The sequence below is a fragment of the Pecten maximus genome, chromosome 9 (assembly GCF_902652985.1).
Source record: "Pecten maximus chromosome 9, xPecMax1.1, whole genome shotgun sequence".
Classification (NCBI taxonomy): Eukaryota; Metazoa; Mollusca; class Bivalvia; order Pectinida; family Pectinidae; genus Pecten; species Pecten maximus.
In genome coordinates this window covers 816079-836624 of record NC_047023.1, presented here as the reverse complement: position 1 = coordinate 836624, position 20546 = coordinate 816079, and the positions used below count along the sequence as shown (strand labels likewise).

The window sequence follows — 20546 nt, the reverse complement described above, 5'->3', positions numbered from 1 at the left end:
AGGGCGAATATGGTCAACCGTTTGGTGAAGAAGAAACAAACGCTGCATGCATGTGCCTGGAAAGTGATATTTGATTGAATGATTTTTTTGGGAGCTTAATGTTTTTTTCAATATTACATATGAAAATGCTAACATCCCATGATGTAGTCTGTTTAGACAGAAATACTTCAAATACATGTAGTTGTATACAAATTCCCTGGCCCCGGTTTCATCAGATATTCGTATGAAAATTCCCTAACTTATTTTTCCCACATGAAACATTTACAGAATTTAAGGAGTGAACCATAGCTAAGGAATACTGTTATACTTTCCTATCGAACAATTTATGTTGAATTTCCTTATAGGTTATGGACACACATGGATATTTTTTCATGTTTAAAGTTATCCGAGGGCACCAGTGAATATATAATTGTGGTGGATTAGGTTAATATAAACCTTTTTCACCTCCATACGAAATATATTCGCGATCCGAGGCCAACCTCTAAATTTGCAATTATGCCCACAGGACAGGTAGTAAACAAACCAGACGCTGACAACGGCGTGCGAAAGAGTAACCGGGTGTCAACATCCAAGGGAGCCAAAGACAAGTCTAAATCAACGGGAGGATCATTTACCACTCCATGGACAGATGAGCCATGGACATGCAACATTTGCAATAACCTATATGAGGATCAGGACTCAAAACTGCTGGAATGCCAGCGCTGCGAAGGCCGCTTCTGTACTAAATGCCTGGATAAGGGAGATAATGAGTACACCGTGTTGTCAAAGTCGAATGCAATGTGGTTCTGCGCTCCATGCCGCGTACACATTGAGAAAAATATCAACAACGATAAGATGATAGAGCAGAAATGCAAGGAAATAATGAACGAGTTTGAAGAGAGGATCACAACAATCGAGGAAGCTCTGAAAAATAAATGTGACGAGCGAAAAGTCAGGGACATTATAAAAGAGGAGCTGGCTTCAGGAACAAAAGGAGATACACCACAGGAATCAACAACAACACAGCAAAAGGCAACATCCAACACGCAGGAAGTTCTCACGGAACTAGAGGACAGAAAGAAGAGGGAAAATAACATTCTAGTCTTTGGAGTAAAAGAACAAACTAACAATGATGGAAGTGAGAGGAAAAAAGAAGATGAGAAAATTATACAGGACATGTTGTCCGCATGCAAGCTAACCAAGGAATTACTTGATGGTATTACAAAAGTGGCACGATTGGGAAAATTTAAGAAGCCAAAGGAGGAGTCTACAGAGTCAACAGAACCAGCAGGTATAAGGCCGATACTAGTCTCATTCGGAACAACAGATCACAAAAAATGTTTCTTCAGAAACATAAGTGAACTGCAAAAGCATGACAAGTATAAATCAACTAAGATAAGCAACGACCTCACGAAAAATGAAAGGGAAAAAGAGGCATCACTTAGAGAGGAGGCAAAGCGAATGAGTCAGGAACAATCGCAGTCGGGGAAATATGTCTTCCGTGTAAGGGGCCCACCCTGGAACAGAAAAATCGTACGGCAAACAAAGAAAGAAAATTAGATCCAGACAGGACAAAAAACCACCGAAACTCTCAGGATCGTCTGCAATGTTTTTACACAAATGCCGACAGTTTACCAAACAAATTACATGAATTAAAATTTAGATTAACAGGCAAAGAAGCTGATATAATTGGAATTACAGAAATATACCCGAAAAATGCCAGATATCTACCTCAGAAGTCTGAATTTCTCATCAATGGTTACGATCTATTTATGAATGATAACAACAAAAATTGTCATAGGGGAGTTGGTATATACGTAAAGGAAGGATTTAAAGGTGTAGAAGTAAATATAGGAAATGTATTCAAGGAAAGCGTATGGGTAAAAATCAATTTGTCAGATAAGAATTGCTTACTTATAGGATGCCTATATAAAAGCCCTAATTCAAGTGCAGAAAACGTGGAGGAGCTAAACAATATAATCGCAACAGTGTCATCTAACCCAGCATATAGTCATTTGTTACTAATAGGAGATATTAACATGCCAAAAATTAACTGGAATACTTGGTCATCCAACAATGATAGGGAAGGAGAAAACTTTATTGAATGCCTAAGAGACAACTACTTGTACCAACATGTAAGAGAACACACAAGGGACAGAAAAGGAAACGAACCCAGCATCCTGGATCTTATTATAACAAATGAGGATGAAATGATAAAAGATATCTCTTATGAAAGTCCTATTGGAAGTAGCGATCATCTGGTACTTATATTCGATTTTTTCTGCAAAACACTACAATCAGTAAATGAAACACCACGCTTGAAGTACAGTAAGGGGGATTACAATGGTATGAGAGGAGAAATGCCAGATGACTGGACAGGAATCATGCACGGAAATATAGCAGAATTGTACAGTAAATTTACCGATTTTATAACAAAACTTTCAAATCAATATATCCCAAAACACAAATTTAACAGCCACCAGGGAAACAAAAAGGATCACATGCCACTAAAAGAGTCTATTCTGAAAAAGATTAACAAAAAACACAGAGCATGGCAGCGCTACATGGAAACCAAATCTGAAGAAAAATATAAGGAATATGCGAAAATCAGAAACCAGCTGAAATGGGAAGTCAGAAAATCCAAAAGAGAACTTGAGAAAAAAATTGCCGAGGATATTAAGGAACAACCTAAGAAATTTTGGAAATATGTCAACTCCAAAAGAAAGGTCAAAACTGGAATTTCGGACCTTAAGGGTCTGAACGGAGATGATACAAAAATTGCAGTGAGAGATAAGGACAAAGCCGAAGTTCTCGCCAAGTTCTTCAGCAGTGTTTTTACCCAAGAACCCCTAGGAGACCTACCAGAATTCAACAAAAGCAACATAGTTCACCCGTTTGAGGATATCATATGCACTCAGCAAAAGGTTGAAAAACTGCTGTCGGATCTAAATGAAAATAAATCTCAAGGACCAGACATGATGCACCCTAAAATACTGAAAGAACTACGAAAACATATCAGTAAACCTCTGTCAGAAATATTTAACAAATCACTACAGGACGGTAAATTACCAGAAGCTTGGAAAGAGGCAAACATTACTGCTATTTTCAAAAAGGGCTCAAAATCAGAGGCAGGGAACTACAGACCAGTCAGTTTAACCAGTATAGTAGGAAAAACATTGGAAAAATTAGTAAGGGATAGCATAGTCAATCATATGAACATAAATAATCTACTCAGCAATAAACAATTTGGCTTTGTCTCCGGGAGATCTACACAACTTCAACTACTAATGGTTTTGGAAGAATGGACAGAAATAATTGATAATGGCGGTCAGCTGGATGTTGTATACATGGACTTCATGAAAGCCTTCGACAAAGTCCCACATCGTCGATTACTCGAGAAAATTAAAGGATACGGAATTAGTGATCAGGTCACTAACTGGATAAAAGACTTCCTCAGCAACAGATGTCAAAGAGTACTAGTAAATGGAGAATCCTCAAAAACGTACCCCGTAGTAAGCGGTATACCCCAAGGAAGCGTGCTTGGACCAATCTTGTTTGTAATATATATTAATGATTTACCTGAAATTCCCAAATCAAATTCCCCACTTTTTGCGGATGATACAAAACTATACCGAGAAATCAGAAATAATAACGATAAAGACATTCTGCAAAATGATCTCAGCAAACTTGAACAATGGTCTGCAAAATGGCTACTAAAATTCCACCCAAACAAATGCAAAGTGCTCTCAATTAACTCCAAAGAGAAAAGATTATATTACATGTCAGGAACAACGGGTGAAAAATTAGAACTAGGAAGTATAACATCTGAAAAGGACATTGGAGTGACAGTAGATGAAAATTTAAATTTTAGAACCCATATCCAGTTGGGAGTGAATAAAGCAAATAGTATTCTAGGACTAATTAGAAGAACGTTCACATATTTAGACGAAAAGATGTTCAAACTATTATTTAAGGCACTAGTAAGACCCCATCTTGAATACGCCTCAAGCGTATGGAGTCCCTATAAGACGAGGGACATCGATTTGATAGAGAACGTCCAGAGGAGGGCCACAAAACTCATACCTGGTTTTAAAAACTTGTCGTACCCGGAACGCTTGCAGAGACTGAAACTGCCAACCTTAGAACACCGAAGGAATAGAGGTGACCTAATCAACGTCTTTAAAATCGTGAAGAATATTTATGACGAGCGAGTCACAACAAATATGTTCCAAATGGACACCACCAGCAGGACAAGGGGACACTCGCACAAAATATTCAAAAAACGATGTAACGTAGACATAAGAAAAAACTTTTTCAGCTTCAGGGTAGTAGATGTTTGGAACAATTTGCCACAACATGTTATAGATGCCGAGGAGGTTAAACAGTTTGAAATTGCACTGGACAATCACTGGGATAATACCAACAAATAACTTGTGTATATATATGAAAAAGGACAAATTAACTCATTGCACACCAGATGTATATCACATTGTAAACATTGTAATATCAATTGATATGGACATAGAGGCTTACAGCCTGCGTCCATTATTTATCGTATTAAATCGTATTAAATCGTATTAGGTTAACGAATATTGATGAAACTGATCCCGTTTGTAATATCTTAAGGAATTTTTCATGAGATAGGAAAATGAATGGCCATATACTATGCATCACAAATCCCTTCGTTTAATTATCGAAACACCAACTGATACCTGATATATGGTGCAGCGATATCGCATTACATGTTTCCTTAATACATCCTATGATTTGCCTAATCGAACGCATCGGATAAAACCTTGATCAGTATCTTGCAAGTGCTTGATTATTCTTTCTTGCGGCTCAAGCATTTTGAAGACCTCGACCGCCTTTACACGTCGCTGACAGTTTGGAAGACCGAAAATGGCTCACGACAACGTAGACGAACTTTTTGAGATCAGGACAGCTTTCTTTACTGGAGATTATCAGCACTGTATCAATGAGTCACACAAATTAAAGGTAAAATCCTTTTGGAATACTAGTTATGAAACGACGTACGGGATCCAAGTACTGGTCCCATGTTCTCCCCATTCTACTCCAGAAACTTTGCGTGTAACAATCGGCACGATAACACCAGATAATAAAACCAACGGCCTCTATTTTGGAAGGTTGAACCAAACGACTGTCCATTATCAGTAATGTGGGAAAGTAATGTACTCTCTATAAGATATACTATCAAAAGAAACGTAATTAGAAATTACCCCGTTTTCCCAGATGAGGCTACAGCTGTACTCTGAAATTTCCTTGAGCTTTCTATTTTCTCACTCCATGTACTCACTGGTGAGGGGTATGCTATACATAAGGAGAAAGAAAGGGGGAAATGTTCATGAATGTTTATATTATTATCTGAAAGATTCATGGTTTTCGAAGACGGACATGATTCCTTATGCAGTAATTTTAAAAAAAATCATTGACATCTGCGACAATGTGGGTAAAAGGTATCAAATTTGTCCCTAAAACAGTGCGTTTCTGATCATTTAGCAGCCATTGTAATGAAGTGACCTGACAAGATCTCACATGACACAGGTCACGGGTCACGGGTAATGCTGAAAATAGTTTTTCATGAGACTTTAATTACATAATTCACATTAAAAACATAGAAATGTTTAAAAACTTGGAATTGAATTATAAAATGAGTGGATTGAGCTGTTTATGTACGTTAACATGTATGCGTGTAAGGTCAGATGTGTCGAAAAATGATCCATATTTTGATTATATGTATGTTTTCTTACACATTGACAGGCCAGTATTGAATAGTTGAAAGCATACGTTAAAGTGTAGACTCGAGGGCAGGCTTTTCCTACTTTTCACTCAGGAGTTCTGAAGTTATAGTCGGCCCAAATCAAATATTTAAAAGGCTGATTTATATATATGTAAGGGATAAAACATTCATAGAAAGCTTTGGATGTTAATACCGGGTAATACAGTTTGTAGTATACATTTGCGTATGTACTTCATTCTTGATATAATTTCAGTCTTCAAACCAGGAGACAAAGATCCAGCGAGATGTGCTGATGTACCGTGCCTACTTGTCGCAGAAGAAATATGGAGTATGTTTGGATGAAATCAGCTCTGCTAGTCCAGATGAGCTTCAGGCAGTCAGGATGTATGCTGACTACCTTTCAAATGAATCAAAACGGTAAACTTGTTATTTTCACGTTGTTGTACAAATTACCATTAAAGATGTTTCTGTGATTTATATATATATCTCTTTTGTGTGAATTGGAGACATATTTATATCTAATCAAAATACAACTTGTGCAGCATGTCTTTTAGAGCTAGGACGTTTAGGTTAACAGCTAAAACAGGTACATTAACGACACATGTCCACCATCAATTAACTGAACTACGACTGTTTCTATTTTTAGAGATTCACTGGTGCGTGATCTTGATTCAAAGATGAGCGGAAGCTTTGATGTCAGCAACAGTACCTTTCTGGTGATGGCTGCCTCTATATACTACCATGAACAGGTCAGACAATGATTACTATCCCACAACACATCTTGTAGCTTATCAATATTGGATATCATTTGAAATATTAAGTTATTACTGATGTACATATATACAGATAGGTGTTAAAATGTTTCTTTTTCTGTTGACAGAATTATGATTCTGCCCTTCGTACACTTCACCAGTCAGACAACTTGGAATGGTAAGGAATCTGATAATTTAGAAATTTTGATGTTATTTTTTCTGCTGATGTTTATATTCTCAATAAGACAGTGGGCTAGTGCCAAAAATGAGGAAGATATGCTTATTAATGAATAAAAAACTAAATCTTCCTGCAATGAACTCCATCTAGCACCATCATCTTGGATTCAATAAAAAGTGTATTTTTGGGGGGGAAATTTGCTGTATGTTTTGTACTAGAGAACAGTTTTCATATCAATTGATCATTTACCATAAGATGAAAAGAATTTTTAACCTTATAATGAATTTGACTTTTGGAAATTAGTGAAAACATCAAAGTACATACTAAATATGTAGATAATATTTCATTGCTGTGAAAAAAATAAAATTAAAAAAAAAAATTATTTACTTGGAATCCTGACTAACAAGACCCCTGGGTATCCCATTCTAATCCAACAGAGACGAGTTTAACTGTAATAAAAAATTCTGATACTTGATTTTGTATCTTTCTGATGCCTTCCTTTTGTCTGTTGTACAGCCTGGCACTAACAATACAAATTCTTCTGAAGCTGGACCGGGTAGATCTAGCAAGGTAAGTCTTATATTAGTTTGTTTGAATACTTTCTACATACATTTTACAGTAGTCTTATAATTACTAACTCTCCATTACACTTGGTAATGTTGATAATTGATTTTACTTTGGATACCAGTGATTTTGATTTTATTTGTGATTTCATTTACTTTTAGAAAAGAACTCAAAAGAATGCAGGAAGTTGATGAAGATAGTGTGTTGTTCCAGCTAGCACAAGCTTGGTTCAATTTAGCTGTTGTAAGTACTGAATATTATTGATGTTAGCTGTTGTAAGTACTGAATATTATTGATGTTAGCTGTTGTAAGTACTGAATATTATTGATGTTAGCTGTTGTAAGTACTGAATATTATCGATGTTAGCTGTTGTAAGTACTGAATATTATCGATGTTAGCTGTTGTAAGTACTGAATATTATCGATGTTAGCTGTTGTAAGTACTGAATATTATCGATGTTAGCTGTTGTAAGTACTGAATATTATTGATGTTAGCTGTTGTAAGTACTGAATATTATTGATGTTAGCTGTTGTAAGTACTGAATATTATTGATGTTAGCTGTTGTAAGTACTGAATATTATTGATGTTAGCTGTTGTAAGTACTGAATATTATTGATGTTAGCTGTTGTAAGTACTGAATATTATCGATGTTAGCTGTTGTAAGTACTGAATATTATTGATGTTAGCTGTTGTAAGTACTGAATATTATCGATGTTAGCTGTTGTAAGTACTGAATATTATCGATGTTAGCTGTTGTAAGTACTGAATATTATCGATGTTAGCTGTTGTAAGTACTGAATATTATCGATGTTAGCTGTTGTAAGTACTGAATATTATCGATGTTAGCTGTTGTAAGTACTGAATATTATTGATGTTAGCTGTTGTAAGTACTGAATATTATCGATGTTAGCTGTTGTAAGTACTGAATATTATCGATGTTAGCTGTTGTAAGTACTGAATATTATCGATGTTAGCTGTTGTAAGTACTGAATATTATTGATGTTAGCTGTTGTAAGTACTGAATATTATCGATGTTAGCTGTTGTAAGTACTGAATATTATCGATGTTAGCTGTTGTAAGTACTGAATATTATTGATGTTAGCTGTTGTAAGTACTGAATATTATTGATGTTAGCTGTTGTAAGTACTGAATATTATCGATGTTAGCTGTTGTAAGTACTGAATATTATTGATGTTAGCTGTTGTAAGTACTGAATATTATTGATGTTAGCTGTTGTAAGTACTGAATATTATCGATGTTAGCTGTTGTAAGTACTGAATATTATCGATGTTAGCTGTTGTAAGTACTGAATATTATCGATGTTAGCTGTTGTAAGTACTGAATATTATCGATGTTAGCTGTTGTAAGTACTGAATATTATCGATGTTAGCTGTTGTAAGTACTGAATATTATTGATGTTAGCTGTTGTAAGTACTGAATATTATCGATGTTAGCTGTTGTAAGTACTGAATATTATTGATGTTAGCTGTTGTAAGTACTGAATATTATCGATGTTAGCTGTTGTAAGTACTGAATATTATCGATGTTAGCTGTTGTAAGTACTGAATATTATCGATGTTAGCTGTTGTAAGTACTGAATATTATCGATGTTAGCTGTTGTAAGTACTGAATATTATCGATGTTAGCTGTTGTAAGTACTGAATATTATTGATGTTAGCTGTTGTAAGTACTGAATATTATCGATGTTAGCTGTTGTAAGTACTGAATATTATCGATGTTAGCTGTTGTAAGTACTGAACATTTTTGATGTTAGCTGTTGTAAGTATTGAATATTATCGATGTTAGCTGTTGTAAGTACTGAATATTATCGATGTTAGCTGTTGTAAGTACTGAATATTATCGATGTTAGCTGTTGTAAGTACTGAATATTATCGATGTTAGCTGTTGTAAGTACTGAACATTATTGATGTTAGCTGTTGTAAGTATTGAACATTATTGATGTTTTTACAGTCGTAATTTTAAATTTTGTCCTGGGCTAAGCTGAACTCGTTTTCTATCAAAAAACCAAAGTTAATAAAGCTGTTATTTTACTCAATTAACATGAAGTTCCCATGATGGTTATTGAGCATACTTAAATGAGTAACTTTGACCCATTAATGGTCAAATGAGTAACCTTGACCCATTAATCGTCAAATGAGTAACCTTGACCCATTAATGCTCAAATCAGTAACCTTGACCCTTTAATGCTCAAATCAGTAACCTTGATCCATTAATGCTCAAATGAGTAACATTGACCCATTCTACAGGTATCAAAGATGTTAAATATTTTGAAAGGCTTTTTGTGATAGGCTTTTGAAAATTATCTTTAAATCATTTAATCTAGAAGTTGATTTATGGGAATATATCTCATGTTGATTATTAATGAGGCTGAATTTTAGTTTATGTTCAAATGTCCTTTCTTTGTTATGAAAACAATTTCAGGAATGCTTTCGTTACATATAGAGATCCCATCTGATGATAAAGGGAGATACCTCTTATTGTCAGTAAAACGGCTAATGAAGATTTCATATTTACACAAACCAATCTATATTTCTGATGCAGGGAGGTGAGAAATTCCAGGACGCATACTACATATTCCAAGAGCTAGCTGACAAGCACTCTCCTACCCCACTCTTACTCAACGGTCAGGCAGCGTCCTACATGGGGCAGAGCAAGTTTGATGATGCAGAGTCAGTACTCCAGGAGGCTATAGATAGGGTAAGTTTGATGGTACAGAGTCAGTACTCCAGGAGGCTATAGATAGGGTAAGTTTGATGGTACAGAGTCAGTACTCCAGGAGGCTATAGATAGGGTAAGTTTGATGGTACAGAGTCAGTACTCCAGGAGGCTATAGATAGGGTAAGTTTGATGGTACAGAGTCAGTACTCCAGGAGGCTATAGATAGGGTAAGTTTGATGGTACAGAGTCAGTACTCCAGGAGGCTATAGATAGGGTAAGTTTGATGGTACAGAGTCGGTACTCCAGGAGGCTATAGATAGGGTAAGTTTGATGGTACAGAGTCAGTACTCCAGGAGGCTATAGATAGGGTAAGTTTGATGGTACAGAGTCAGTACTCCAGGAGGCTATAGATAGGGTAAGTTTGATGGTACAGAGTCAGTACTCCAGGAGGCTATAGATAGGGTAAGTTTGATGGTACAGAGTCAGTACTCCAGGAGGCTATAGATAGGGTCAGTTTGATGGTACAGAGTCAGTACTCCAGGAGGTTATAGATAGAGTAAGTTTGATGGTACAGAGTCAGTACTCCAGGAGGTTATAGATAGAGTAAGTTTGATGTACAGAGTCAGTACTCCAGGAGGCTATAGATAGGGTAAGTTTGATGGTACAGAGTCAGTACTCCAGGAGGTTATAGATAGAGTAAGTTTGATGGTACAGAGTCAGTACTCCAGGAGGCTATAGATAGGGTAAGTTTGATGGTACAGAGTCAGTACTCCAGGAGGCTATAGATAGGGTAAGTTTGATGGTACAGAGTCAGTACTCCAGGAGGCTATAGATAGGGTAAGTTTGATGGTACAGAGTCAGTACTCCAGGAGGCTATAGATAGGGTAAGTTTGATGGTACAGAGTCAGTACTCCAGGAGGCTATAGATAGGGTAAGTTTGATGGTACAGAGTCAGTACTCCAGGAGGCTATAGATAGGGTAAGTTTGATGGTACAGAGTCAGTACTCCAGGAGGCTATAGATAGGGTAAGTTTGATGGTACAGAGTCAGTACTCCAGGAGGTTATAGATAGGGTAAGTTTGATGGTACAGAGTCAGTACTCCAGGAGGCTATAGATAGGGTAAGTTTGATGGTACAGAGTCAGTACTCCAGGAGGCTATAGATAGGGTAAGTTTGATGATAGAGTCAGTACTCCAGGAGGCTATAGATAGGGTAAGTTTGATGGTACAGAGTCGGTACTCCAGGAGGCTATAGATAGGGTAAGTTTGATGGTACAGAGTCAGTACTCCAGGAGGCTATAGATAGGGTAAGTTTGATGGTACAGAGTCAGTACTCCAGGAGGTTATAGATAGAGTAAGTTTGATGGTACAGAGTCAGTACTCCAGGAGGCTATAGATAGGGTAAGTTTGATGGTACAGAGTCAGTACTCCAGGAGGCTATAGATAGGGTAAGTTTGATGGTACAGAGTCAGTACTCCAGGAGGCTATAGATAGGGTAAGTTTGATGGTACAGAGTCAGTACTCCAGGAGGCTATAGATAGGGTAAGTTTGATGGTACAGAGTCAGTACTCCAGGAGGCTATAGATAGGGTAAGTTTGATGGTACAGAGTCGGTACTCCAGGAGGCTATAGATAGGGTAAGTTTGATGGTACAGAGTCGGTACTCCAGGAGGCTATAGATAGGGTAAGTTTGATGGTACAGAGTCAGTACTCCAGGAGGCTATAGATAGGGTAAGTTTGATGGTACAGAGTCAGTACTCCAGGAGGCTATAGATAGGGTAAGTTTGATGGTACAGAGTCAGTACTCCAGGAGGCTATAGATAGGGTAAGTTTGATGGTACAGAGTCAGTACTCCAGGAGGCTATAGATAGGGTAAGTTTGATGGTACAGAGTCAGTACTCCAGGAGGCTATAGATAGGGTCAGTTTGATGGTACAGAGTCAGTACTCCAGGAGGTTATAGATAGAGTAAGTTTGATGGTACAGAGTCAGTACTCCAGGAGGTTATAGATAGAGTAAGTTTGATGTACAGAGTCAGTACTCCAGGAGGCTATAGATAGGGTAAGTTTGATGGTACAGAGTCAGTACTCCAGGAGGTTATAGATAGAGTAAGTTTGATGGTACAGAGTCAGTACTCCAGGAGGCTATAGATAGGGTAAGTTTGATGGTACAGAGTCAGTACTCCAGGAGGCTATAGATAGGGTAAGTTTGATGGTACAGAGTCAGTACTCCAGGAGGCTATAGATAGGGTAAGTTTGATGGTACAGAGTCAGTACTCCAGGAGGCTATAGATAGGGTAAGTTTGATGGTACAGAGTCAGTACTCCAGGAGGCTATAGATAGGGTAAGTTTGATGGTACAGAGTCAGTACTCCAGGAGGCTATAGATAGGGTAAGTTTGATGGTACAGAGTCAGTACTCCAGGAGGCTATAGATAGGGTAAGTTTGATGGTACAGAGTCAGTACTCCAGGAGGTTATAGATAGGGTAAGTTTGATGGTACAGAGTCAGTACTCCAGGAGGCTATAGATAGGGTAAGTTTGATGGTACAGAGTCAGTACTCCAGGAGGCTATAGATAGGGTAAGTTTGATGATAGAGTCAGTACTCCAGGAGGCTATAGATAGGGTAAGTTTGATGGTACAGAGTCGGTACTCCAGGAGGCTATAGATAGGGTAAGTTTGATGGTACAGAGTCAGTACTCCAGGAGGTTATAGATAGAGTAAGTTTGATGGTACAGAGTCAGTACTCCAGGAGGCTATAGATAGGGTAAGTTTGATGGTACAGAGTCAGTACTCCAGGAGGTTATAGATAGAGTAAGTTTGATGGTACAGAGTCAGTACTCCAGGAGGCTATAGATAGGGTAAGTTTGATGGTACAGAGTCAGTACTCCAGGAGGCTATAGATAGGGTAAGTTTGATGGTACAGAGTCAGTACTCCAGGAGGCTATAGATAGGGTAAGTTTGATGGTACAGAGTCAGTACTCCAGGAGGCTATAGATAGGGTAAGTTTGATGGTACAGAGTCAGTACTCCAGGAGGCTATAGATAGGGTAAGTTTGATGGTACAGAGTCGGTACTCCAGGAGGCTATAGATAGGGTAAGTTTGATGGTACAGAGTCAGTACTCCAGGAGGCTATAGATAGGGTAAGTTTGATGATAGAGTCAGTACTCCAGGAGGCTATATATAGGGTAAGTTTGATGGTACAGAGTCAGTACTCCAGGAGGCTATAGATAGGGTAAGTTTGATGATAGAGTCAGTACTCCAGGAGGCTATAGATAGGGTAAGTTTGATGGTACAGAGTCAGTACTCCAGGAGGCTATAGATAGGGTAAGTTTGATGGTACAGAGTCAGTACTCCAGGAGGTTATAGATAGGGTAAGTTTGATGGTACAGAGTCAGTACTCCAGGAGGCTATAGATAGGGTAAGTTTGATGGTACAGAGTCAGTACTCCAGGAGGCTATAGATAGGGTAAGTTTGATGATAGAGTCAGTACTCCAGGAGGCTATAGATAGGGTAAGTTTGATGGTACAGAGTCGGTACTCCAGGAGGCTATAGATAGGGTAAGTTTGATGGTACAGAGTCAGTACTCCAGGAGGCTATAGATAGGGTAAGTTTGATGGTACAGAGTCAGTACTCCAGGAGGTTATAGATAGAGTAAGTTTGATGGTACAGAGTCAGTACTCCAGGAGGCTATAGATAGGGTAAGTTTGATGGTACAGAGTCAGTACTCCAGGAGGCTATAGATAGGGTAAGTTTGATGGTACAGAGTCAGTACTCCAGGAGGCTATAGATAGGGTAAGTTTGATGGTACAGAGTCAGTACTCCAGGAGGCTATAGATAGGGTAAGTTTGATGGTACAGAGTCAGTACTCCAGGAGGCTATAGATAGGGTAAGTTTGATGGTACAGAGTCGGTACTCCAGGAGGCTATAGATAGGGTAAGTTTGATGGTACAGAGTCGGTACTCCAGGAGGCTATAGATAGGGTAAGTTTGATGGTACAGAGTCAGTACTCCAGGAGGCTATAGATAGGGTAAGTTTGATGGTACAGAGTCAGTACTCCAGGAGGCTATAGATAGGGTAAGTTTGATGGTACAGAGTCAGTACTCCAGGAGGCTATAGATAGGGTAAGTTTGATGGTACAGAGTCAGTACTCCAGGAGGCTATAGATAGGGTAAGTTTGATGGTACAGAGTCAGTACTCCAGGAGGCTATAGATAGGGTCAGTTTGATGGTACAGAGTCAGTACTCCAGGAGGTTATAGATAGAGTAAGTTTGATGGTACAGAGTCAGTACTCCAGGAGGTTATAGATAGAGTAAGTTTGATGTACAGAGTCAGTACTCCAGGAGGCTATAGATAGGGTAAGTTTGATGGTACAGAGTCAGTACTCCAGGAGGTTATAGATAGAGTAAGTTTGATGGTACAGAGTCAGTACTCCAGGAGGCTATAGATAGGGTAAGTTTGATGGTACAGAGTCAGTACTCCAGGAGGCTATAGATAGGGTAAGTTTGATGGTACAGAGTCAGTACTCCAGGAGGCTATAGATAGGGTAAGTTTGATGGTACAGAGTCAGTACTCCAGGAGGCTATAGATAGGGTAAGTTTGATGGTACAGAGTCAGTACTCCAGGAGGCTATAGATAGGGTAAGTTTGATGGTACAGAGTCAGTACTCCAGGAGGCTATAGATAGGGTAAGTTTGATGGTACAGAGTCAGTACTCCAGGAGGCTATAGATAGGGTAAGTTTGATGGTACAGAGTCAGTACTCCAGGAGGTTATAGATAGGGTAAGTTTGATGGTACAGAGTCAGTACTCCAGGAGGCTATATATAGGGTAAGTTTGATGGTACAGAGTCAGTACTCCAGGAGGCTATAGATAGGGTAAGTTTGATGATAGAGTCAGTACTCCAGGAGGCTATAGATAGGGTAAGTTTGATGGTACAGAGTCGGTACTCCAGGAGGCTATAGATAGGGTAAGTTTGATGGTACAGAGTCAGTACTCCAGGAGGTTATAGATAGAGTAAGTTTGATGGTACAGAGTCAGTACTCCAGGAGGCTATAGATAGGGTAAGTTTGATGGTACAGAGTCAGTACTCCAGGAGGTTATAGATAGAGTAAGTTTGATGGTACAGAGTCAGTACTCCAGGAGGCTATAGATAGGGTAAGTTTGATGGTACAGAGTCAGTACTCCAGGAGGCTATAGATAGGGTAAGTTTGATGGTACAGAGTCAGTACTCCAGGAGGCTATAGATAGGGTAAGTTTGATGGTACAGAGTCAGTACTCCAGGAGGCTATAGATAGGGTAAGTTTGATGGTACAGAGTCAGTACTCCAGGAGGCTATAGATAGGGTAAGTTTGATGGTACAGAGTCGGTACTCCAGGAGGCTATAGATAGGGTAAGTTTGATGGTACAGAGTCAGTACTCCAGGAGGCTATAGATAGGGTAAGTTTGATGGTACAGAGTCGGTACTCCAGGAGGCTATAGATAGGGTAAGTTTGATGGTACAGAGTCAGTACTCCAGGAGGCTATAGATAGGGTAAGTTTGATGGTAGAGTCAGTACTCCAGGAGGCTATAGATAGGGTAAGTTTGATGGTACAGAGTCAGTACTCCAGGAGGCTATAGATAGGGTAAGTTTGATGGTACAGAGTCAGTACTCCAGGAGGCTATATATAGGGTAAGTTTGATGGTACAGAGTCAGTACTCCAGGAGGCTATAGATAGGGTAAGTTTGATGGTACAGAGTCAGTACTCCAGGAGGCTATAGATAGGGTAAGTTTGATGGTACAGAGTCAGTACTCCAGGAGGCTATAGATAGGGTAAGTTTGATGGTACAGAGTCAGTACTCCAGGAGGTTATAGATAGAGTAAGTTTGATGGTACAGAGTCAGTACTCCAGGAGGCTATAGATAGGGTAAGTTTGATGATAGAGTCAGTACTCCAGGAGGCTATAGATAGGGTAAGTTTGATGGTACAGAGTCAGTACTCCAGGAGGCTATAGATAGGGTAAGTTTGATGGTACAGAGTCAGTACTCCAGGAGGTTATAGATAGGGTAAGTTTGATGGTACAGAGTCAGTACTCCAGGAGGCTATAGATAGGGTAAGTTTGATGGTACAGAGTCAGTACTCCAGGAGGCTATAGATAGGGTAAGTTTGATGGTACAGAGTCAGTACTCCAGGAGGCTATAGATAGGGTAAGTTTGATGGTACAGAGTCAGTACTCCAGGAGGCTATAGATAGGGTAAGTTTGATGGTACAGAGTCAGTACTCCAGGAGGCTATAGATAGGGTAAGTTTGATGGTACAGAGTCAGTACTCCAGGAGGCTTGAATACTTGATTGTGAACAAAACTTACAGTTCCTATCACTTCATCATTTGTTCAAATGTTTTAAACACTTTAATTTCCTGTTTTGTTAAATAAGCATAAACCATTTATCTAGATTAGAATGAATACAATCTTCAGTTTTCAAAAGATTGTACAAACATTACCTTTAACTCACAGTACTCTGACTATTGATGTTCAACTCATGAAAGAACGGTATATTTTTGTTAGTTCGAATGTTTTGATAAAAGAAAGATTTTATTTCAGGATTCCAATAATGCTGAGACGCTTGTGAACATGATTATATTGTCACAACACCTGGGCAAAGCTCCGGAGGTAAGTTTTTGGCTGAAATATAAAATACGAGTGAAAGTTCTCATCTGTCAATCTGTCTGTCTATCCCTCTGTCAGTCTATCTTATAACCAGATTTTTGTGTTATCAAAGAACCAGCTGCAACATCTTCCAGAAAATGTTTAAATCACACTTCAAATTACTTTCCACTTTCTATCTGTTGTCAATTGGAAGTAGTGACGTCTGTTACAGAAGTGTTACAGGTATAGCAAAACTACTACAGTGTTTGTTTGTCGATAATCTAACAAAGACTTTATACAGGTAGATATATCTACATAATAAACACACACAGGTAGATATATCTACATAATAAACACACACAGGTAGATATATCTACATAATTAACACACACAGGTAGATATATCTACATTATTAACACATACAGGTAGATATATCTATATGTTTAATTAACACACAGGTAGATATATCTATATGTTTAATTAATAACACACACAGGTAGATATATCTACATAATTAACACACACAGGTAGATATATCTACATAATTAACACACACAGGTAGATATATCTATGTTTAATTGACACATACAGGTAGATATATCTACATTGTATATGTTTAATTAACACACACAGGTATATATATCTACATAATTAACACATACAGGTAGATAAATCTATGTGTTTAATTAACACATACAGGTAGATAAATCTATGTTTAATTAACACATATAGGTAGATATATATCTATATGTTTAATTAACACATACAGGTAGATATATCTATATGTTTAATTAACACACACAGGTAGATGTATATCTATATGTTTATATAGAAGACAAGTCGATCGTTTCTATTACTGATGTATTTTAATGGTGTATTATTGCTGTCCTAAACAATATTTTGCTATTTTACAAATTTTTAAATGATTTTTCAGGTAAGCAACAGATACATTTCCCAGCTGAAGGATTCCAATCGAAGTCATCCCTTTGTTAAAGATTATCTACACAAGGTGAGAATGTTTTCTAAGTTGAGGTGTAAAGGTTAAAATGAGTGTCTTCAAATGAAAATTTGGAACAGATTTTACCAACTTTTTTCTCCTTTACAGATATTGCAGCAGTACATTTTTTATCATTGAGTAATTTATTCCAGTAAAATAGAGAATTTGAATATCTGTACCATAATCTTGCTGTGTACATTATAATTGGCTGAAAGATAGTTTAGACATTTTATTTCTTGTTATGCAGGAAAGTGAATTTGAAAGAATATCAAGGAATTACTCAGCAACTGTTGCGTCCTAGCCACTTTTGGTGACTTGTTAATTAGAGAAAGGTAAGAGCCTTATAACATACCGACACATTCCGAGATAGTAAAATACAGTAAACGTGTGGACCACCTTCAAATACATTACACATGTGGACCACCTTCAAATACATTACACATGTGGACCACCTTCAAATACATTACACATGTGGACCACCTTCAAATACTTCAAATACATTACACATGTGGACCACCTTCAAATACTTCAAATACATTACACATGTGGACCACCTTCAAATACTTCAAATACATTACACGTGTGGACCACCTTCAAATACTTCAAATACATTACACATGTGGACCACTTTCAAATACAGTACACATGTGGATCACCTTCAAATACATTACACTTGTGGATCACCTTCAAATACAGTACACTTGTGGACCATCTTCAAATACATTACACATGTGGACCACCTTCAAATGCAGTAAACGTGTGGACCACCTTCAAATACAGTACACATGTGGACCACCTTCAAATACAGTACACATGTGGACCACCTTCAAATACAGTACACGTGTGGACCACCTTCAAATACAGTACACATGTGGATCACCTTCAAATACAGTACACGTGTGGACCACCTTCAAATACAGTACACTTGTGGACCACCTTCAAATACAGTACACATGTGGATCACCTTCAAATACAGTACACATGTGGACCACCTTCAAATACAGTACACATGTGGACCACCTTCAAATACAGTACACGTGTGGACCGCCTTCAAATACAGTAAACGTGTGGACCACCTTCAAATACAGTACACATGTGGATCACCTTCAAATACAGTACACATGTGGACCACCTTCAAATACATTACACGTGTGGATCACCTTCAAATACAGTACACATGTGGATCACCTTCAAATACAGTACACATGTGGACCACCTTCAAATACAGTACACCTGTGGACCACCTTCAAATACAGTACACATGTGGATCACCTTCAAATACAGTACACATGTGGATCACCTTCAAATACAGTACACATGTGGATCACCTTCAAATACAGTACACGTGTGGACCACCTTCAAATACATTACACGTGTGGACCACCTTCAAATACAGTACACATGTGGACCACCTTCAAATACAGTACACATGTGGACCACCTTCAAATACAGTACACGTGTGGACCACCTTCAAATACAGTACACATGTGGACCACCTTCAAATACAGTACACTTGTGGACCACCTTCAAATACAGTACACATGTGGACCATCTTTAAATACAGTACACATGTGGACCACCTTCAAATACATTACACGTGTGGACCACCTTCAAATACAGTAAACGTGTGGACCACCTTCAAATACAGTACACGTGTGGACCACCTTCAAATACAGTAAACGTGTGGACCACCTTCAAATACAGTACACATGTGGACCACCTTCAAATACAGTACATATGTGGACCACCTTCAAATACAGTACACGTGTGGACCACCTTCAAATACTTCAAATACAGTACACATGTGGACCACCTTCAAATACAGTACACGTGTGGACCACCTTCAAATACTTCAAATACAGTACACGTGTGGACCACCTTCAAATACTTCAAATACAGTACACGTGTGGACCACCTTCAAATACAGTACACTTGTGGACCACCTTCAATACACATGTGGACCACCTTCAAATACAGTACACATGTGAACCATCTTCACTTATCATAACAACTTCGATTCTTTAATTTAACTGAAAATAGAATTTACAGTTCTTAAATATGGAATTATCCAAATTTTCTCAATAAATGTCCAAAGGCTACTTTTGTAAGTAAAGACTTGTTTTTCTTCCTATATTTTAGGAATACATGGGAGCAACTTAACAAATATTGAGGAGCAAATATCCAAATCCAAAGTGCAGCACATTGAAGATTCTCAAATGAACGACTAAAAAGAAATTGATCTATTTGGAGATACTTAGTTTCCAGTTTAGATATGTCTGTTTCTGTGAGATGAGGAGTTGATGAACTGGGCCTTTTATATCAATTTTAAAGCATGTTGGTCGACTGTTAAATTCTCTCAGTAATGTCAGACTTTGGCATAAAGTTCTAAACAGGCAAAATAAACGACTTCCCTGTATCATTTAGACTGAGGAGAATGGGTTTGTGAAGTGGTGGATAATGAGGACGGATTATAATAGTCATGTTGTTGGACAACAGATATTTCATTAGAACACTGTCATTGTGTATAATATTATAATGTTGTATTCATTAAATATGTGATGACCATAATTATAATGGGTGTGTTGTTTGTTTGAAGCACGAAGTGTAATATTGATTTAGATACCTTGACAGGGCTGTATTGACCCGATACATTGACAGAGCTGTATTGACCCGATACATTGTCAAAGCTGTATTGACATGATACATTGACAGAGTTGTATTGACCCGATACATTGTCAGATCTGTATTGACCCGATACATTGACAGAGCTGTATTGACATGATATATTGTCAGATCTGTATTGACCCGATACATTGTCAGAGCTGTATTGACATGATATATTGTCAGAGCTGTATTGACCCCGATATATTGACAGAGCTGTATTGGGCCGATATATTGTCAGATCTGTATTGACATGATACATTGTCAGATCTGTATTGACCCGATACATTGTCAAAGCTGTATTGACATGATACATTGTCAGAGCTGTATTGACCCCGATATATTGTCAGAGCTGTATTGAC

General features: G+C 38.1%; 1 protein-coding gene across 1 annotated transcript; it reads left to right on the top strand.

Annotated features, from left to right (window-relative positions):
* Positions 1 to 4803: 4803 nt before the first annotated feature.
* LOC117334600 (coatomer subunit epsilon-like) lies at positions 4804 to 20091 on the top strand. The gene is made up of 11 exons (XM_033894296.1): positions 4804 to 4974; positions 5991 to 6154; positions 6384 to 6486; positions 6618 to 6667; positions 7184 to 7237; positions 7393 to 7474; positions 9794 to 9949; positions 16482 to 16550; positions 17461 to 17535; positions 17771 to 17855; positions 19663 to 20091. Exons 1-10 carry the CDS (start codon positions 4879 to 4881, stop codon positions 17822 to 17824), a joined length of 903 nt encoding a protein of 300 aa, XP_033750187.1. The 5' UTR covers positions 4804 to 4878; the 3' UTR covers positions 17825 to 17855; positions 19663 to 20091.
* Positions 20092 to 20546: the final 455 nt, after the last annotated feature.